General features: G+C 41.2%; 1 protein-coding gene across 1 annotated transcript; it reads right to left on the bottom strand.

The window, feature by feature from the left end:
• LOC104259659 (melanopsin) lies at positions 1-22,438 on the bottom strand. The gene is made up of 10 exons (XM_059818024.1): positions 22,305-22,438; positions 19,873-20,006; positions 18,154-18,357; positions 17,555-17,726; positions 15,627-15,782; positions 14,393-14,500; positions 8,933-9,107; positions 6,399-6,485; positions 4,582-4,731; positions 1-390 (listed from the first exon to the last, which is right to left on the bottom strand). The coding sequence occupies exons 1-10, from the start codon at positions 22,436-22,438 to the stop codon at positions 1-3; spliced, it is 1,710 nt and encodes a 569-aa protein (XP_059674007.1).
• Positions 22,439-22,773: the final 335 nt, after the last annotated feature.

Raw genomic sequence — 22,773 nt, 5'->3', positions numbered from 1 at the left:
TTACGATAGAAATTTCTCAACAGCTTCAAGGAATTCCGTGGATGAGCTAAGCCCTTCCAAGTCCAGCAGATTGCCCTTTTTGTCATGAAAGTGGAATAATTCAGTCTCTTCCTCTTCCAGTTCCTCTCGAAATAGGTTGGTCTCTGAGGTAGGAATGATGACGATGCGAGGGACTGTATTGCTAATGATAGAGCCCAGGACTCCATTAACCTGACTTTCTTGAGTTGCCATCTGTGAAGTGTCCAAGTCTTGTCCTCTGCCAACACTGCTGCTATTCAAACAAACAGGCAGAGAAGCTGCTTTTAGGGAGCTGGTCACGAGTGTTGCAGGGGAACTGCGTAGGACTGACTGCCCAAGCACCTTCTCCAAACAGCTGGAGGAGAGTGAAACCTAGAGCAGAGACATAAGCTTTAGTGTTGTCATACAGCATATGACTATGGAAACCAGTATTTGAAATTCACTACTACTAGTCGCTATTTGAGTCACCAGTCATATTTTCTAAACACTTGAATCATTGACTAGAAGGAGGGAATACCATGATGTGTTAACATCTACAGCTTGGAAAGCAGGATGTTAAATGAAGCAAAATAAGACATGCTCAAATATCAGCAGAGACCAAAAAGAAAAAAAGAAAAGCCCATTCCTATATCTAACTTATTTTATGTTTAAAAAAAAAAATTCTCCATTTCTCCATTTTTAACACATCTCAAGGTACTGGATAATTGTACTTCTCTCTCTCTGCTGGAAGAGATCTCAGATAAAACTCAAGCACATTGTAGTCTTTATTCGCCTAAAGTTTGATAATCCTTGTGACAACCTCTATCATGGTGTCCCCAAATGGCTCCTGGTACTGCCTCGGGGCAGTCAGTGGCTTTGCATTCATATGTTGGACAGTACTTCAGCCAAAAAGAAGGGGAAAACAGCAACTGTGATTTTGTTTTGCTAACCATTTACCATCTGTCTATTTTGAGAGAACTCTAATTTCTAACTTGGCCCTGATGGCAACTCCACTGTGACCTTTCCAAACCTCTTCATGCACAGTATGCAAAACCAGAGTAAACTAAGTAAGCTTTGAAAGAGTTAGTTAATGTTTAAATACACTGGCAACAGAAGGCATGAGTGATCAATTTTGGCTTGCTTTAGAAAATGACAGTTAAGGTTATAAAATCACTGTGCCAGATACAGAAAGAAGTTAGAAGTCCCTCCTTCCTGGGGAAAATCAACATTTAAAGTAAAATGCAGTTTTTACTTCATTATTATGTGTATTCCCATGAAACCTAATGGAATTTGGAGTACAACTAAGCTTTACTCAAATTGTTATAAAGCATCTTTCAGAGTTCTACTTTTATTTATTTCTCTTAATATTATTGTAAAGTGTATTAATTAGCTACACTGAGTCTCTCCATAGCTTGAGCTTCCCATCATAGTTTTGTAAAGTTTTTCCTCTATTGCAGATATTCCTGTTCCAGTCACAAACCTCATTAACTCAACTTCAGTCATCTTGAAGCATTCAGGCATGCAATTCCCATGGATTTATAGTCGTTTGGTGCTAAAACGTCTTTTAAAAACATTAGATGTGTTTCTAGCATGATTACAGCCCAGCAGGAGCTGTAATCTTGGCCCCACCTAGTCCATGGCCGGTGATATTGCCTTTATACTGACAAACAAAATGGTTCCTTAAATCAAAAAGGGAAGGGGTTTTTTTGTTGTTTTTGGTTTTGTTTTTTAAGATTTAGGGGTCCATCCCAGTCTCAGCAAATAGTTTGGCAGAATATGTTATGGCATAGCATAGGTCTGGTCTGATTTTACAGGCAGAAAACCAAACACATTTTGTTTTTCACACAGAATTTCTGGTCTCTCTCTCCCCTGCCTCTGTCCCTCTGTCAGTCTGGGTTTAAAATTAGATACTGGTGTAAACTGCAGCATAATGTAATTCTACTCCACAATCCCAATCGATAACGATTTCTTCAGTCGCTGTAACCTACCCAAGTGGAAGGAAGCACAACGTGCTAAAAAAAAGTGGTTTAAATCAACCTGACAGAGAAGAAAAGTCTGTTCTTCCAAACCAATGATAATAGAATAAAAAACCCCAAAACCTAAAACCACTCCTCCCTGCTTCAGGTGCTATTCTCACCGCAGCAGAAGGACGGGTTTCTTTGGGATATGGCTTAGTGGGCAGGACGCCACTTCCAGGGTTTTTTTAACAGTTTTCACGCTGGGTAATCCCCTTGACACAAACCCTGGATGCACAGAGCACACTTGGCAACTCTGCTTTGAAATCAAGTACCCAAACCTATCTTATCCTCATAATACATGCCTGCATTTTAATGGTTCCAAAGAGGCCATTCCCTGCCACGCCAGGTTTCCAGGTGTCAGTCTACAGCAAGTCTGTTAGCATCCTAACTAACTGCAATAAGTCATGGGGCTGGATCATATCTTTGTGGCAGCACAGAAAACAGTCCCATGTGTTTTTAGGCTTTGGAAAGCACGGAGCCCAGGACACTGACTGGCTTTTTTACTTTCACTTGAGCGATGACTTTTCTTTTTTCACAACCCAGCTGCAACTGTGCATTAAGGAGACCCGATCTCAGTCAGTGAAAAGAATTTAGAGGTACATAAATTTTTTAGATGTTGTTGAGATGGTCTTCTTAAAGAAAGCAAAAGAAGTGTAAGATTCTTTTCCTAAAAAAAAATAAATCATATTTTGTTAAATCAAAAAGTTAGGTGACCCTTCACCAAATTCACACATGTATTTCCATAAGTGAGCATTTTTGGAAGTGCCATAACTGGAATTCAGTCATAGACAATCCAGTAATGCTATTAAAACCTTTAAATAAATATCTAAAAATGCAGTGGGGTTTCTTTAGGGCTGGTTGGGGTTTTTTTTTTAAGGATAAATGGGTGGCCTTATAGTGAAACACTCTAATTGAGCTTGACAAATATTTATTCTGATAGAATGAATATTCATGCATTTAGCTAACACGCAAAGGAGCTTCACGCCACACAGGAATCTCTGCTGAAAAGATTGAGAAAAGCAAATGAGGCTTTGAACATTCAATGTAAATAAACTCCACACATCTCAGTGAACTCTACTGAAAGCCTCAGCATGAAGGTACTCTGTTTAAAGGTTATTTATCAAAATAATCCAACAGATGTCCTTTAAAGACAAAGTATAGTGTCTGAGCCTTTTTGTGGGCTACACAGTTACTAAATTGCAGAATACAGAAATATTTTTTTGTATTACTGAACACTTTTATGCAATCACCTCAGATTTATTTTCCTCCTACTTCCTTGTGAGACCAAAAGCCGGTGGTTCTCCAGCACCTGTCTTTGCCACTTGCCTACAACCTTGGACACACGGGGCTGCTGGTGGAGGGCAGCAGAGGTGGGTAGTAGATTTGAGCCCATCCTGCCTGCGGCCACATTTGAAGCCATTCTTTTCCATCAATACTATTAACAACAGTTACAGGAAAAGACCACCGTTTCTCAGAACTTCATCTTAAGGAGACACGTGAAAGGAGACAGGGCAGATGCATGCAGGAACCAGGTCATTGGATGGCTGGAAATTTCCAGAACATCTCCTTCTTTAAACTACGCTTTCTCTAAACAATTAGCCTCAGAGCTGGAAGGGAGCACAGGGGACAGAAGCCGATGCCATAGCTGCCCAAAGTGCGTGTGTTTGGTTACACACACTAAAGTAACCCCATGAAAGGGTGCCTCCAACAAAAAGTGGGAGCTACTCAGTCCAGCCACAGGCAGGGGATTTTAAGTCCTTTTTTTTCTTGAAAATGCAGCACCGATATATGCTTGACATTGTGCCACCCACAAAAGTACTTGTTTTGACGCTGGTGATACGCTGCTGGCAGAAGCTGACTTGCGGGTGACCTACTGCTCTCATCCTCAGGAGTTCCTCAGGGAACAGAGTGCTCTTCAACCACATGACACCAAACCTCAGCGGTTTGGGCAATGAGTGTGATGCATCCACAGAAGATGCGCTACGTACTCACCATCTCCTCTTTCAGTGAGGGAAGGGTGGCAGCTGCCAGACTCTCCCACCCTTAGGGAGAAATGGGAGTTTCTTTCTCGTCTTCCCCCTCAACAAAAATAAAACATTTTAATGTACACCGAAAAGAGGAAAAAGGGTGGCTTCTATCATGTCAAACTCTGTTTTGCAGCCTTGACTTGGTAATAAAAGGAGACTGCCACATTGTAGACAGGAGGGTCAGGATGGGAGGAACCAGAGCTGGGGTAGATAAACAGGCAAAGGGGCAAAGAAGTCAACTTCTCACATTTGATGCTACTGATTATGGTTTAATGAAGCTTTAGACCTATGAGCTGATGCTGGCTTTCCAAAAACAGGCAACATATCAGTGAAAAAAGTTAATAAGGCATTACTGATATCCTTATTACTCACAAAAAAACAAACAACAGCAAGGCTGAAGAGCACATTGGAATCAGTATAAATAAAGCCTACAGATCAAAGAGATCAGTATAAAGGCTGAATTATTATTCCAGAGATGACATACTGTAGCAAGATTAACAGTAAAATGGAGAGTCCCCAGCAGAGACTTTTTTCCTTACCTTTTCTGCAGCTGCTGCATCGCAGCTGCAGGTCTTTGGGAGCAGGTCTCTCTTCTCCTGTCTCACACTTGTTGAGAAAGAATGACTTCGTCGAGGCTGCAGTTTCTTATGAGCTGACTCTACAGGGTCCAGCTCTACATCGCTCCAGGTCTAATCACAAATAATGAAGGATTTCACACTGTTACATCCTTTCTCAAATTCTAAAAGTTCTCAAACCCTAGCAGAAACCGTGCACACTTACAGAAGGCTAAAGCTGTTCTAACACAGGTCTCACACCCAAAACTCCCCTGGGGAGACGCTTGATTTTTAATCTTGTCACTTACCCTGGACTATTTTTCTGAACAAAAAAAAAAAAAAAATTGAATTAATGAAAAATTATTTAATCTCTTTTCACCAGGATGTTTTTCACCCTTTCTTATCTCATTGCTTGTGCAATGCTTATAGCTGCGTAGCACCTGAAGTCTAAAGACGGGAGCAAGTACAACCAATCGGTTTAATGGCTTATGGCATTCTGTGTGCCCATCAGCTGGTACAAAACCGTGGACGTGCACAGGTCCAAAACCACATTTGCATACATCCCAGCTGGACACCCAGAATACCCAGGGCTTCTCAAGCCCCATGAGCTTGCTTCTTCTCGGAACCGTCATCAGTGGATGGGAGGCAATGGGTGGGCTCTGCACTAATTTGCCAAGAGCATGCCAGTAATGGAGTGCAATCATGATATTGCAACCATGCCTTTCCATTTATGGGCTTGGGCAGGGGCCATCTATCATCCCTAACTTTGTGGAGACTTTTTGATGGAGTATCAATGATGAGATCATCCCACTATTTTCCACACCAGCTTTTAGATACGGATAGAAAGATAGATAGGGCTCCACACAAGTGGGAAGCTAGTGCATAATTCCACTGCATCACCTTGTTCATACATCTATGTATTACCGCCTGTCTGTTTCTCCTCCTTTGTAGAATCAAACTGTAAATACAACTTTATGTGACTCACGAACATGTTGGTTCCCTACACTAACATGTACATACCATATAGAGGAAAGTGTTGGTGGCAACAGCTGCGTCTTTTACAGTTGTGGTGTCATTCCTGCCCATCAATACTTTATTGGAGCATTCCAAATTTCACTTGGTGCTGCTGTCATGCAAGAGTTGTTGAGCTTAGCTTTTATTCCAGCAGCTGCTGTTTCAGCTAAAATCTGTACAGCTGCACTGAGCTGAAAGTTGCCCCAAGAACTATTACCTTTGGCTGTGTCAACTCGGCACAACACGGTCCTGTGCATAGCTAACAGCAGGTGTTATATTTGGGACTCCTAAGCCAAAGTTGTACCAAAGGCCGAAGCCTCTTATCCACATTATCCAGTCTCTTTAAACAGCAACCCCAACCTGCTAACCCCAATGAACCAAAACCAAGTAGTGACCAACAGTGAAGAACAGAAAGCTTCTTGGATCAGGGAGGGTGATCCAGCACAAATTACCTAATTTGACATCACACAAAGACTTAATGGGGACAGAATTTAGCAATAAACTTTAAGTAAAAGAAAATTAAAAGGTAAAAGGGGCAAAAAAGGTTGGAAATAAGTAAATGAGGAGCCTCCCTGTTTTAAACTACATCAACACATTTCCATGTGGCTACACCTGCTATCTACAACCAGTGAATGAAGCTGAAGTGTAAGCAGACAAGTAATCCCCATGATTTCAAGTGGGATACAGATATATGTGGGTGCTCTGTTTGCTCAAGCTGTTAAGCAATCCCAAATAAAATATACTCTTTTTTTTTTATGATAGGATATTGGCATGTTGCATATACTAACCTCATATTGCAAGGATAATCTTGGTATTTTACAGTTTATGAAATCATCACAGTTGATACTTTCATGCATCATTGTGTAATCAGCGGTCTGTAAATGGAATTAAATCAGCAGGATAGATGATCTCATTTTCATTTACATTGCAACAGAAATATTTATGCATTTATTTGTATCTTCAAGAGCCAAGACAAATGCTAAATTTCATAGCCCGTACAAAGTGAGTCACTCTTTTTTTTCTGTCTCATTAAGGTCTTTTGCCCTAATATAGCAGCAACCAGACAAACATGAAAGCGCTCCCCACGCCCTGAAGACTACGAGAGCCTAGGCAAGCAAATTTGGGGATCTTCCTGCTGTGTGGTGTGGTACAGTAGTATCACGCTCCACAAGAGTCTCATCATACACTTCAAACTCACTTGGGCTCAAATCTGAACAACGGTATACTAAAAAGTCTTTGCCCAGGCTAAGAGAAGCCTTTCACTCTTCTATTTATTGTTTTAATTTAAATGAAATTTTATGGTAGATGTATTTTATGAAACTTTATAGAAAAAGCTTGTCAATTCTAGACCAGGTCTCTCCTGAGAAGTAGCTTGTCCATTGCGTGGTATTGAAACACCTGCTAATTTTGAATGACAAAACACGCTCCATTTAAATGATTTTGTGATCTGTAACTATCATCATTATCACTTGTCTGTAATACAGTAACCCATAGGCTGTTCAGTGAAAGCCGGGAACGTTGCTGGGATACGTGATATACAGTCACGAAGTGGAAGAGGATCCTTGTCCCCAAACAGCTCACAACTTCCCAAGCTGTACGACCGAGGCTACCCAATAACGTGCAATTAGTCGTTTTAACTGGAAGTCTACCTGATGCAGCTGTATGGTTAATGTGCACGAGAGGCAGCAGCATGGACTGCAAAGTAACCTGTCTTTTGTAATGGGATAGATTTTGTTTCATTAGAGCTCAGGCAGTGAGCCTTCCCCTCAGGCACTTAAAGTGGGGGTTTTTTGTTCTGTTTTTTGATTTCACAGCCAGAAGGCCTGAATTTCTTGTCAGCACCTGGGCACAGTGCTAGCATTAGCTGGGACTGCTTGGTTTCCCAGTGAACAGTCCATTTTTTGCTCAGGTGTTTTTGCTTTACTGCCTGTCTGCCATGAAAGAGTTCAGAAATCTCCCTAGTGCTGTTACCTGAAAGGAACAACATTCATTCTCAGGCAGAAAATTCAATAGAAAATTTTCGTGTTTGAGAATGGTGCACCATTCATGCCAGTTTTCCTGGTGGTCCTAGGTTGATATCCAAATCAAGGACCCCAGCCTTCCCAAAAACACTCAACGTGGTTACGGATTCACTGAAAAGTAGCTCCACAGCCCGACTCTCAGCGACAGCACCCTGAAAGCAGCAGCCTGCAGGTGACAGCACGCAAATAACCAAGCCCCATCCTTGCTCAGACCACTGCCACCTGCCTCAAGGGGAGAGCCAAGAGCTTGCCACTCAGCCCGTCACGGTGATTTATACCTTTGTGAAAGGTTACTGACTGCAGCGGTCGCTCTGGGAGGTGTCTTATGCCCGAGCTGAGCGCGGAGCAGCGCAGGTCCCTGGGAGGGCAGCCCCAGCCCAGCCCCTGCTGCGGCTGCCTTCCCTCCCTGGGAGCTGCCTTCCCGGCACCTCTGCGGGCAAGGCCGGCTTCTTGTGACTTATAGAAGCAGGCAAGGTCATGCTGAGAAGGGCTGTGAAGAACCCCAAGGGATCTTTTTATTTCTAACTCCCTAAATCCTACTGCTATGAGACCTGGTTTCTGTTTAATTCTGCTTGGTTGGGAAGGAGAGAAAGGGCTGACTCCACCTTTTTCCCCCCTAACGCAACCCAAACCGACAGGTTACACATCCTGAGTTTCTAACCTGTGACTATTCCCTAGGAAAAGCCTCCATGCTATAGGCAGCTGCTTCTTCACGCTATGCTTCAGCCAGACTACCAGCCTTACTGCGACTTGGGGTACGCTGCTCACAAAACACCCCACCTAGCTCCAGGTGTGGGAATCTTCCACTCCTCACGGTTAAAATCCAGGGGAAAAAATAAAAAGGTTTCCTGTCTACAGAAAATGGGCTTCCTTTAAAACAATAAAACAGCTATTGGATAGGTTACAAAACTTTGGATGGAGATGGTTTTCCTGTCCTCCAGCCTCACCAGGTACTGAATTATGTAGCAAAGAGTTGGTGACATGGGGAGTGCCTGACAGTGGCTCTTTCTAATTCACATTAAAGACTTAACCCAAACATCCATGATCCCACAGTAAGCAACTGAGTCACGCAGATGGATGCATGCCATGCCTGGATGCTTTTTCTGATCAGAAATCATCATGCGTGAACGCCCAAGAAAGGCTTTGCAGAAATGACCTCATATGACCCAAAAAATTTAGTGACCCCCCCCCCACCTCTTTTCCATTCTCTCATTGTGAATATGTATTTATAGAGTCACTAATTTCGGGAGTAGGAGAAACATTATACTCACTTTCCTTCACGGAAACAAGAAAAGACTTACAGCTTCTCCAGTGGAAACTGATGAAACACAATTGCTCCTGGTCCTGCCAACAAGAGACTGGTGGCTGGAGAGAGAGGTCCTGAACGATGATTCATTTATGGAGCCTCTCAGGAGGTCATTCTTCGATATTCGTATTAGGAACCTCAAGCAGGGAACAGCATTGTGGATGGCTTTTCTGAAGGAAAACAGGAGAAAAAAACACAAATAGCACATTGGTGATGCAGCTTTGAAAATCATGTGGTGAAAGTACCGTCCCTTTCCATAACCTCAGCACGGCTTCTGTTTTGATTGAGGAGGTCTTAAAGCCTACATGGAAACAGCACGGTATATCTAGTGGAAACTACTCAACAGGCTGAAAGGAAAAGAGCAGGTGGCTTCTGGGCCTCGAATCAAAACACACATGGAAGAGCTGCATGGATAAGTAGTGAGAATTAGAAATATCTTGGAGAGCATGATTGCTTCTGATTTAATTAAAAGGTTAACCCAGAAAACTTTCAGGTTAGCTGGTATGAAGGTCTTCTCTGTGCAAAGGCACGGGAGTGGTGGAAAAAAGGAAAGGGGAGAGGGCCAGAAGAATCAGGTATTGTCTATTTGTATTGGGGCAGCTCCTGTCAACTCCTATCAGGAATTAACACTCTGTACAAGCACAGAGGAGAAGGATGATCTGGACCCCAAAGAACTTAAAACCTGCCTAATTCATTAAATAATAATCTCAGTAATGGTTGTATGAGTCTATTCCTCCCAGCCCCAGCCCCACATGGAGCAGAAGAGACCAAGAGCCTCCCCTGCGTGATGCCAGCTGGCCTTGCTCCTCGCTGCCGCCGAGGACTGGCAGGGTGATGCATTTGGTGTAACACCTCCCCAGTGCCACATCCATTATTTCAGCCCAAGAGATGAAGCTAATACTGGCACAAAGCTAAATGAGTAAGTCAAGAAGCGAGGCAGCAAGACGTATGGAAAACAACTGATAGCGGGACTCACGGTTCAATGGAGGATGTTAGTATATTGACTTTACACTGAGATGCATGTCAAGTGGATGTATATTGTAAAACCTTTGCTTCTGTAGTTACCAGGTTTGTTGAATAACTAGTACATTTTAAATAATCATTTCTATTCTCAGAAAAGATCACACATGTTAAAGTCTCAGAGACCTTATTCTGAGATCACAAGACAAGATCACTGGTTGTCAATCCAAAAAACCCCCCAAAATAACAAAAAAAGGAAAGAAACCCACCACCACCAAACCCCAATATTTAGCATCATCACCACTCTCAGTATACCAGACTTCTGCATGTCTTTCCTCTCTAACTTCAAAGGCAACTGAGCAATCAGCTCTGTGCCTACAGCGGAGAGAGGACTGAAGAAAGCTTTCTGCCTACACCGTCATTCCTGATTCTGCCAAGATGCCTGCCAGCGAGCTGGCAGAGCCCCAGCGAGCTGCTTCGGGGTGCAGGAGGCTGCCCGCATGATGCTGAATAAAAAAAAAGAGCTGATGTTGTGCAGAAAATAAAAAGTTTTGAGAATCAGAAAGGGTTTACAGCACACGAGAAAATGCCAAGCCCCATAAGTTCATTTCCATGCTGAAGACCTCAGGCTGGTGCTGAAAAAGCAGCTGCCAGCTTTTTTCCCCAGCTGAGGATCTGAACCACTTCCCTCAGACATAGACGTAGCTTTTGATGTCTGTCACAGCCTACCTGGGGCTGTAAACTATTCAGTAACTTCCAGCTGGTGTAAAATACACTATGCCATTTATTAAGTGCCATTTCATGCAGAGACCTCCTCACACTGGAGGCTCAGGAAATGTATGTCTGACGGTGAAATTTCAAGGACAACATAAGAACATTTTTGATGTCTCAAGGGACCAGAGTTTCAATTTTACTAATATTTGAGGGGACTGTTGAGGGACTGAGATGAAAGTACGGATTTTGACAGGAGCTTTAATATTGTGTATGTGAAATACAAAATATTTTGTGGTGCTTATTTGATGATATTTTTATAATCCTCTAAAATAAGTCACCCAAAGTCAAATATGTAGTAATTGCAAACATCTTCTTGAGAAAATACTGCAAATCAAAGTTATTCATGATTATTCAGTTATTTATGATGGAGTAGTTTTGAACAAACCATTTTTTAAAATTGTGCTTCACTTGGGAGCAACTTAGAAACATGGAGATGCAGAATTTCCCCATTTGCTATGAATGAATGATTACAAAACCTAAAACTTCCAAGATCGAAGGAAGGTTCTGCAATAACTCTAACAACAGCCAAGTGATGCTCCCTACAGCTCATATACAGGTTGTTAAAGGAGTGAAAACTTTCTTCCCCCACAAAACAGCGTTTCATAAATTAAAACTTTGCATACATTTCCTTACTTACTCACATTTGTTACTTCCAGTGATACCTATCAGGGAGAGAAGTGTTTTTCTCCTTCATACTGGTGGGGGGTGGGTATATAACAATCAACCTCTCAGACCAGTTCTTGAAAGCCAAATGCTAGCACAAAGGTCACTATTATGTTTTCAGTTACATTCATTGTAATGTACTTTTTTTTTATTGCTTAAGGTAAGGAAACCCCACAAAAAGACTTGTTTGATTTGTTGGGTTGTTAAGATGCAGCAACAGCAATTCTCTGTGGAAAAAAAAAAAGCAACTTGCTTTGGTAGCGTTACATCATTGGCTTGAGCCTCATCTGAACTCTTTAGATCCTGATTTCTAGGTACCTCTTTCTAGAAAGGTTTGGAAAAGAACTTAGATTTAACCCAGTTCAGTAGTTCCAACAGCAAAAAGGCAATTCACCCCCCCCCCCAACCATTAAGTCTTGGGCCTGAACAGACTGGCCCATTTATCCATCATTGGATAAATTACTTTCAAGGCATAATGTGAACTATCAGAAGATATGGAAATTATCCAGAAACCCTGATCTTTACATACATATTCATTATTCACTGTTCAAGCAAAATTGGTCCTGCCAACATATTTTCACCAGCTGACTTGCTGGCATACTGTAGCTGCTTTTTCAGTTTTACAACTGCGTGTTTAATTCATCACAAGGGACCCAACATTACCTCTTTTCCTGACTGGATGACTACCAAGTCTGTAAAATGTCTTCAAAACAACTGCATAAACACTTCTCTTGTTGACATGTCTAGAAATACAAATTAAAGAAGCAGGAAACCCCCCCCCACACATTTTAAGAGAGTCTCTGAAATCCTGTTGCGGACTCCAACCTTTTTCCTTAATACAGTCTTACTTGGAAAAGCCAATGCTGGTAGGAAAAACACTAATTGAAGCAGTTCACTATATAGTATCTGCTTTGAAAACACTCTCTTGACCTTGCAAGGATAATATAAGGAATCACTGAACGCAATAGCTTTGGGTCAGAAAAAAATACCAGGTTCATAGTGTGTCAGCCAGCCATGCAAATCTTTTCATTGAACTTCTGCAAGCCATCAGAGAGTAGTCATTCTCTTATTATAAACTAAAATCCTCTATGACCCTCAAAAACTAAGATGGACTCAGGTTTTTGGAGGATGTAAAATGGTGTTAGTTATGATCAGAGAGATTTTCTAACAAAATATATGTTTTCACCATTTCTGGGTGTATTTCCACCAGCCTTCTGAGAAACTTTAGCTGTTCTTACAACCACACCTTCACTCATCAGGCATTCAAAACTATGAACTCTCTTTCCAGCCCCTAAATCCCAGTTTTCAGGCAATATAACCTAGCAGTTTTTCCTCTTCATGGGCAAGAGAGACCTCATACCAACGACTAACCCTGCCATCTAGTGGCATTTATACATTTATCACGTTTCATCACCGCGACATCCCCGTGTTTCTTCTGAACTTTTGACGCAGCATCCATTTATGGTAGATACGCTTTGCAAGACTTGCAGAAAAATCTAGAGATATGCTGAATAACGGTTCTGTCACAAGAATTTCTCCTTTTATATAGTAAAGTATTTTTCACTGCCAATGTTTCAAAACCACATTACTTACAGCCAGGGGAGGAAATTGCAAGCTCTGAGCTATGACTCCTATGTGTGGTATAGCTTCTTCTGTGTACACTGCTGTGAGTAGTGAAGGTGAAAAAAATATTTAGGAGCTCATCTGATGCTGGAGATTAGGCTGAGAACACAGTGGAGTTGTAGTCCTTTCCTTACATTAAACAAACAAACAAAAATCCCCAGAACAAACCCCCAAAAAACTCCTTTTGCTGGACTTTTGGAAACCAAGTATTTTAGAAGTTTTAACTGAAGTGACTGACTTTGCCAGTACTTGAACACGTTTTTCAGCTGAAGCTGGGAGGACATTTCTAAATAAAATGATGACCTCAAAAAAATTTTAGCTTGCATAGTGTCTAGGAAGTGCAGGCTAAGTTTGCCCTTGTTTGAAACCATTCAGCAGAACACCATGCCAGCTTATTCCCTTGCAAAAGTACTTTGTAACTCCTTTTAGGGCCACACCACCGAAGATACAATAATTTTTGATGTGTCCATACTATGCATGCCTCCAGGTCCTAGCTAGCTCAAAGAGCAGGTGACCTTTCTGAAATGCAAGGTGGGTGCTTTCCCTAGATGTTGGGGAAGGTTGGGCTGGTCTCTGGAGACCACTTGTGATGCTCTAAAAGTTACTAAAGGAGATTATAATGGAACTTCTTCTGGAAGGGAAAGGTTTTTGATTCTTTGGAGGAATGTCCTTTATGGTATATGAAATTATCATTCTATTCCCCTAATCTTGTAGGTTTGCCATCAGAGTGACAGTATGGAAATCTTTTTTTACAATGCATTGTTACCTTTCTAATCACCTACTCTGTGGGAACACATTATCTTTATACTTTCTAGTCCTTACCTTACTGCAGTCAGAGGGCCTGGATAAAAAGCGGAATTCACACCTTTCAGCTCAGAAACTCATTCACTGGCTGTGAGGGAATTGAGAAGGAAATAAAAAGGCAAGAGAAGTTGGCTAACCACACAGCTTATTGAGACTGGATAGCGTTTGAGCATTAGTGAAATTGTGCTGGTTGGCACAGTTTTCTGTTTTAAAGTATACAGTAGTTGGTATCTGTAATAATAAGTAGAATGAGAATGTAGAATAATTTGCTTATGAAGGCATAGGTTCAGAAATATTTCACATCTACAAGAAAATATTGAAGAGTTTCAGAGAAGTGATCAACATCACATTTTGCCCAGTGACCCACATTAGTGTAGTGTAAAACTTTTTTTTTAAGTCAAAGCTAATATCTTTAAAAAGGTAAAGAATGGAAAAGCTTTTACCTGAGACAACTAAATGAAACAAATATGAAAACTGAGCCTTCAGAAGAGACTTCTTTCCACAAAGTACAGTATTTCAGACATGTCTGCTTTATTTTTTGAAGGCAAATGCTTGTTGACCAAAGTTAGCAAGCCTGCTAATAAAAAAGCAGTATTTTCAGTATATTTGGAAACATAGATTTTTACTGTACCTGTATCTTGGGTGAATTATTGCATATATGATGGGGTTGTAGATTGCAGAAGCTTTGGCAATAACTGCTGGCACAGTTTTGGAATATGGTGTTAGGGTGTTGCCTCGACTAAAACAAAGCAAAAACATTACACACACAGCTATGCCATGGATTAATGCTAAATTACTAAAACATATTACTCTTTTTGACTGTTTTTTCCTGTGATCTCTTGATAAGAAATACCCCTGAAACACTAATTCATTCAAATGCATTCTTTGGTCAGATGAAAGGCTTGCATTTAACAGTGTGTACTTGGTTTCATTCATTTGGAGAAGATGAAGGACATGCAAGTAATTAGCTATCTGTTTGAGGATGACCAGGAACACAAAGAATCACCTTCCCTGTTTCTACACTAGGCAAAAAAAACCCCACCCCAAAAACCAAATAACGCCCGTTGTGACCATCTGGGAAAAGAGAATGGCGATAAAAAAGAAACCAGAATCAAACCTACAAATCTTTCAGCACCAACATCAGTGCTGCACAGTAATGGCTGTCAGTGACTCAGTTGCAAACACTGCAGAAGGAAGAGAGGACTGGAAGTGGTTTTAAACCAATACTCTCCTCTTGACTTTAAGTTCCCACAGTCAGTCATGTGTGATCAACGTTGGCGCAGGATAATCACAGTCAGTATCACAGAATCACAGAACGGTTTAGGTCAGAAGGGACCTTGAAAGATCATCTAGTCCAACCCCCCTGCCATGGGCAGGGACATCTTTCACTAGATGCGGTTGCTCAAAGCCCCGTCCAACCTGACCTTGAAATCAAGAACATGCACTGACAAGACAACAGGTCCCTTGGAGCAGAGAGCAGTTGGAGGAAGATGGGAGCTCAGGGGTGAAGATACCTGGGAATTTAATCTCTTTTCTGTCAGAGGCAGCAGTGTATGGTGGAAACCTCTTGAGACAACAGGTAATAGGAGAGAAAAGAAGCAATTCCTCCAATTCATTCAAAGAAAGTATCATGAGGGAGAGGAAACAACGTGTACCAAAAATGTAGATAAAAAGTCGTAATAGTTTTAAAATACATAGAGAACCCCTTTTCCTGGTTTTATCCAAAAGGATATAGTGAAGAAAGCAATATCACACCTCTAATGTAAGAACTATTTAAAACCCATTCCAAAGGGAGATCTGTTTCTTGTGGGTGACAGTACTAACCATACTTCAGAATACCCCATGCTCTTTAGATTTCCACTTACCCTGCCCAGGCAATCAAGGTGACACAAGCATATGGAGACCAGGACAAGACAAACACAACGATGACCACAAAAGCAATTTTTGCCAGTTTCCATTCATTCTTCATGGACTGAGAGAGGTAGGATTTCCGGCTGCAGGACCCTAGCTTTTGAACATCTCTGTGAGGGGGAAAAAAAATACAGGTATGTCAGCAGGAGGGTGAAAAAGCAAGGTGCGACATCTCTGATGCATTCTCAGCAATATGCAAAATGAAGCAGATTTCATCATTCCCTGCTCTAACTATTCTTTTGTCCTCTGATATTTAAAAATCTAGGAGGTAAATAAGGTAGGAAAATGGTCCCACGTGTTTTGCCCGAGCTTCAACTGCGTGTGGGACTGAGCCAGAAGAAACCCCTGGGACTACAGGATAGGATTGCCATCTCCTTATCCTGACACAAGGAGGGTGAAGAAATTGGTATCCCTTGGCCTTCATTGCTCTCAGAGGTGGAGCAATCAAAGGCACAGCTGGATGCAAAATTAAATCTGATGGCTTTTCCTCTTCAAGGCAGGAACAGCTTGCAGAAATTCAGCTCACAAGGTAACATGTGCTGGAATACCCTGACTACTCTGAGGAACCTGGCCCCAAACACTTATGGCGACATTTTAGTTCCCTGCAGATTTATTCACTGGAGAAGAGTATTTTCAGGGGGGAGTACGACAGGCAGTCGTAATATTTTTGCCAAAAAATGTCCCATGAAATTATCTTCTCACATCAGACAAACAGCTCACACATTATTAAAAAAAATTATTTTATATGGTTTAGCGTTTTGTATAGTTTAGCCCAGAAATAACAATTTTTACATATCAGTGCTGTTAAATGAAGATATATTTCAGGCTGAAGACAGTAATTACCAGCCAGCAGGTAACAAACTGTTTCCTGGAGCGCTGTGAACATACCCATAAAGTGAGTTTACCATATTAGTGAGCAAAAGGCATAGAAAAATCTTGTGGCCACTGCTTCATGGGTGTACAGGACACCACCGTTTTAAGGATGCATTCTTTGCTTGGTATCAAATATGCATACACAAAGCATAGTAAAAACCAAGACCAATGCCAAAAATAGAGCTCAGTAAGAACTTCAATTTAGGCATACAGCGAAACATGCTTGTGAAAAAGGAATTTAGCCTTGTGAACCCAAATGATTTCAAGAAGTGCCTGCAGATAGGTGCAGAGAAAAGCCACCAGAGCTGATGACACTGCGAGCAGCAGGAAGGACTCACAACTTCAGCTGCTGTTGGATCAGACCAAAGATAAGTCACGTGCTCATTAGGAGAAAAATAACTGACAGAATGAAGTTACTTTACAAGTCTAAAACCCTGCTGATTTTTTATTTCAAATATAGACCAAGAATTGGGAAAAAAAAAAGGGTCCTAACAAGCATAGCCAGAGTTTGTGTGTGCAGTTGTGATGCTTTAGTGAACCACAAGGTTTTCTGGGATGCCTGCCTTAAATAAAACTGTCAAAAATATGAGGACTGTTATGTTTACAGAGCAGCTCAAAGGCAGATGATGACCCCAATGCTACATGCTATTTATCATCCCTTGGGGCTGAAAACTGTGTTGGAATGCACAGGGACTGTGTTCCTTGCATTGCAAATCTGAAATACAAATAATTCAAACTATCAGATTATCTGATATACTAATAATTACCACAGTCTGGGCTAAGATTAGAACCACCAGAGACTTCTTTCCCTACTCCAGAATACATCTATCCATTCCAGTTTTTACATTGGCAAAAATATTTCTCCAGTTACAGCTGTTTATGATCTGCCACTTTATTTCCAATTTAAATTCAGATTAATTTTTGATTCAGATTTTTCTGCAGCTAAAGAAATTGAGAAAATCTAATACAAGAAAAGGGACGTTTACTTATTTCAGGCTACATTGCTTACCTGCCAGTACGTCTTATGGCCAGGAACATAAATAAATAGCAATGGAATATTATTATCAGGGGAATAAAAAACACGCAGCAACATAAAATCATGGTGTAACTTCTGTTTGCAGGGGAGTAGGTTACATAGTCCCATGTACAGGATATCATCAAGCCCTCAGGCACATAGGAACCTATGAAATACATGGAATACATTATTTTCACATACACCCAAAGCTTGTGCAGTTGCTGATCCAACAACTGAGCAATTAAAATAAACCTTCTACTGTATACATAGTCTTCAAGAGCTATGCATGCTGTATTATACGTGTGGTCTGAGAATACAAGTGCACACGTGGAGAGGAGGTCCTGACTGCCAGACTCAGGTACACCTAATACTCCATCTGCAATTTGTTCCTCTTGAATACAACCTGGGGGTAGGGGAGAGGAAGGTGTCTGCACTGCAACAGATGCAGATACACGGTACGGCAGTAAACCATCAGGTGCTGGCTAGGCATCCACCAGAGAACTTATCAAAAAATCTCATTTTTTCATACCCCGAGCAAGGCTAAGACAGACCACGTAGGGAACGCTAGAAGAGATAGAGACCAGACAACATACTCCACCCGAAGAGCGGAGCCACACTCCATCCCAGCGAGTACAGCCACACGACAGCGATGATCTGCAGGGTGCGTTTCTTTGAAGTCCACTGTATGGATCGCAGGGGCTTAGTGATCACAAAGTAGCGGTCAACAGAAATAGCTAATAAAGTCATCATTGAGGTTATTCCAAAGAGCGCCCCACAGAAAGCGTACAACTCACAGCCTGAAGCAGAAAATGGCAATGATGTCAGGGATTTTCTTCAAACAGACGCATGTTTTCTCTCAGAGCCTGACATGATAAACTTCCCAATTTTTCCTGGCTCAGGACTTCTCTCCCATTAGAAGAATTTTCATAGCCTCACAATTTCATAATTATTAAGTGTTTATTAGAAAAACCACAAATATTAATAAAATACAAATGTATGTATTTAACAAGTCCTACTCTGCAATGCGGGCTGCAACTAGGAACCTTTTGTCAATGGAAAACTGCCTCAAAAAAAAAGCTAATCTAATTAAAGTTATATTTTCCTGGACTGTTGCCCAGTATATTGATCTGAACAGGCTGCAGCAGACATCTGTCTGCTAATGACAGATGGATGTTTCAAAAAATGACTTTGGTTTATGTGGCTTAAAAATGTAGAAGTGGTTTAAATTTGATAGCTAAAAGATCAGCTGTAAAACATAGCTCCAGCTCCTATATTTAATAGCAGCACTTTTTAAAAAAACTGTCAGTTTTTACATGAAACAGGTTTTTTTCCCCTCTTTGCATTCAGGCATTGCACTAGCAGATGAAAACTTGTAGAGTTGCACTGGCCCTAATTTGTTTCAGAAACCTGTGTCGAATGACCATTCATTTTTTGAGATCTTGCATCACCCCGTGTGGTTATAGACAACAGCCCACCAGGAATGGGAGGCAGTCAAAATACCAGATTCAACCTTAAAGCAGGCTTCTTCTAAAGTCTTTATAAATAACCTGCAATTAAGGACCAAATCCCACTCAACCCAAATCAATTGCTTCATTTGTGGCAGCATGATAATTTACACTGATTTTATCTAAGGGAATAAGCAAGACTAAAAACATCCTCAAACTAAAGAAGCACCCCTTTTGTGCTGCTGAATAATACATGATTTCTGGGCTTGCTCCACCAATACATGACCACTACTTGGTGCAAATTGTCACCCAATGATGTGATGAGCAGTACCAAGCAGAGCACTGAGCCTTCTGAGGAGCTTGCTATACTCACATTTCAGCTATAATTTGAGCATGCACCACCTTTTCTTTCTTGCAGTGGGAAAGAAAGGAGTGTAAATTTACAGAGTCCTCAACTGACTACCGTTATTTAAATCTCTTCATTAAATGTGAGATTCCTAGAAGTATGCTAATGGATATCAAAATACATTTCTAAATAAAAATATTAACTCCCTCTTAAACTAATACAGAAAAAAATACTTATGACTTAATAAAACTTTTCTACCCATCTTCAGCCATAGCATCTGTCCTTACAAGCTAAAGGGTAACATGATTACATGCTGTTGTTGACTCCTTTCTTTCCAAAATAAGATGAAAGCATCAAACCTATAACACAAAACATGTGCCATCATGCTGACTGATGATGTCAAGAACCTGGGTTGTCACTCAAGAGTCTTGTGCTGCTGTCTCCCCAGCACAAACCAAGATTGTTATGGCTAACAAACAGTGTAGAGCTAGTAAGGTATGAGAATTAGTGTTGAAAAGTACCTATATCTCCAAGAATCCACTCTCTGTGCAAGCTGTTGACAAAGCACATGGGTGCCTGAGAAGCCGACATCAGGAAGTCACTCACAGCCAAATTCATTATAAAGTAGTTTTGGGGTGTCCTCAGCTTCTTGTTGCTTAAAAATATGAGAAACATGTGATTTTAAATAGACAAAGTGAACAATTAACTTTATAACTTTGCTTACTAGCATAAACAAATACTATCCAGGTTGGAATTGGTGGTTACTTAACGGTCCATCAATTGCTAATCATCAGTCAATTACTGCAGCTACAGTCATTTCAAAATGATGACTGACAATAGTAGGGGGCTAAAATGGATTGTTTCCTCTTCAAACTGAGAATTCCAGCTGTCTTGAAAAATATGGATTTGTTCAGGAGAAGAGCAGTTCCCTATAGAGCAGTAACACTGAACATGTCCTGCACTGCACAAGACCGGGATCTGAAGCAGGTTACAGAGCCAAAGGACCTGCTTTTGGTGAATTTTTAAAAGCTGCTGACCTGAAAAGTGGCCACATTACCACTAACTAAACGACCCTTTGCAAAGTGCTATGGGACAAGCAGAGCATGCACTGAGATTTGAAAAAAAATACTTTTGTTCAAGAATACTTTTGTTCATACACATCTCATAAGAGGTAACAAAAACACTCAGCTGCAGATGAACAGGCAACATTAAACACCGCAACAAGGAGCTTGAAAGCAGCAGCCAGTCGGCAAGCAAAGTTTATCCAAAGAAAACAAACCTCACTTCCAGGTTTTTTCCCCACATCTCACCACCTCACTTAGTCTCACTTCTTAGGGATATCTGGAGTTACAACCTCCTAGGAGACTTTCAGTTGGTATTCGAGATCACCCTTGGCTCTGGCTAAGAGGAATAAAGATACTGGTAACGTGATAAAGAACGTCTCACTTTTACTTGGGGTTATTAGGTTGAATGTGCCCTTGTTGCTCTGATCAAATATTATGTCCCACTATGAAAGGCAAATTAATTTGTGAGTTCAGCTCACCCAAATCTACCTTAAAACTGGCACTTTTGAGGGATCGACTGAGAAGGTGTAACGCTGAACTAGTAGTCCCTCAACGTGAACCACTGTATTGGTTGTGTGGTGAAGTAAAGAGCTTTGCTATCTAGAGTTTGAATTCAGGACTTTTCACAGTGTCAGGTACATATAATACAGAAAGAAGTGACTTGGCACACTGTGAGACATAGGGAGGAAGCGGGATTTTATAAATAGCTTTGTTCTTGGAACCTGCATGCAGTAATTCTCAATAGTTTGAAATAATTGTTTCTTTTCCCCCAAATGCCTCCTTCAGTGTAGAAAGTTGAACAACTGAGACCTCTCTGATGTGCTTTAAAATATCAGTATTTGCAGCTAACATGAATTTCTTTCCTCACGCTGATAAAGAAATACTGAAAAAGAAATTGAGAAAGCCATCTCAATGCTTCTGCAATTCTAACAAAATCTTGGGTCTCATAACTGCCTGCAACAACTGAGGGGGTGTGTGTGCAGAGTTCACACCTTCACACGTGCTTGTCTGCCTACAGAGATTTTCCTACTTTGGCAATTTAATGCTTTTATTACACCAACTAAAACAAACAAATTTCAAGAAAAATGGAGAGCTTGCACTGCATTTCAAAAATCATGAAGGTATCTACAGTTGCAGGGAATTCAATTGCTCCTCTCTCTCATATTAAAACCAGTTATTCAAAATAACTGAACTAATTTATTTGTCTTAAACATTTAAGAATAGGAAACTAATGCTTGGTTCATAGCCCCACCGATCTTTCTACCATTGAATGCATAATGACAGCAAGCAGTGAGCCAGGAGGATTTTGAAATCCAGCACCACGGTGCAGGACAGAAGGCTACTATTTATTTTTTCCACGAGATTCTTGCATACTCTAGCTGCAGTAGCTTTGGCTGTCTATTACACCGTCAGAAGCCAAGAGAGCACACAAACTGACAGAAATCCTATGATCTGCCTGAAGCAGGGAACGCAGTGATGGCATGAGCTCATTTCATGTAGCACATTGCTTTCTTGGTCCTTCCAGGACATCTGGGCTGCTGGGAAGAGCGTCAGTTTTTGTCAAGTATTTTCTGCAAATTCTACAGGGTGAGTGAAGAAGTCTGCTGTTTCTATCATTAAAAGTATTAAAGTCTTCTTTAAACTTTTCAGGAGAATTGTACACAGTATTTGTTTGCTTATTTTCTTTGGTTCCTTAAAACATGAGGAATTTACACTGAGGTTATCAGTGATTGGGGGTGGAGGGTGGGGTGGGGTTGCCTTCCCCCATTTGATGCCATCAGCCTTTGCTTGGAGAGTTAATCCAAGAGGAAACCAATGCAGAACATCTGCACACAGGTACATGTGAACCTCAAAGCCAGTCAGATTAACCGTAAAAAGCATTTTTGTACCTGTAAAACGCGTAGAGCACTAGGAAGTTTCCAATGATGCCAACGGAGCCAATAATGAGCACGCACGTTCCTACAGTGTAAAGAACATGGTCAGGGATCTCTGTCTTGGTCACAGCGTGTGGCTGGGTGCCCATGTTCAAACCCTGAATGGAAAACAGAGGAAAAGGAGAGCTTAGCACATTCAGGACACTTATCACAGCAGACACGTGCTCAAGCGTATCGAAGGAAGACAGAGCACTCACTTCCACACTTGGTGCAAATCAAATACACACCTCTGCACTCTTTTCACATCCCCTGCAACCAAGTTTCCCCTCAAGTAGCCTTCATTACTTTAACAGTACGTATTTATATTAAAAAAAAGCAGCAACAGGGAAAACAGACTGAAAAAAATGCTAAGGAAGCAGCGATGATGATGTGAAAAAGGCAAAGACGTGCTAGCATAAAACTCGCTCTGGGGAACTGCCGCACT

This window comes from Gavia stellata, chromosome 5 (genome assembly GCF_030936135.1).
Source record: "Gavia stellata isolate bGavSte3 chromosome 5, bGavSte3.hap2, whole genome shotgun sequence".
Classification (NCBI taxonomy): domain Eukaryota; kingdom Metazoa; phylum Chordata; class Aves; order Gaviiformes; family Gaviidae; genus Gavia; species Gavia stellata.
Note: the sequence above shows the minus strand (reverse complement) of the source record. Positions and strands in the feature narration are given on the sequence as shown.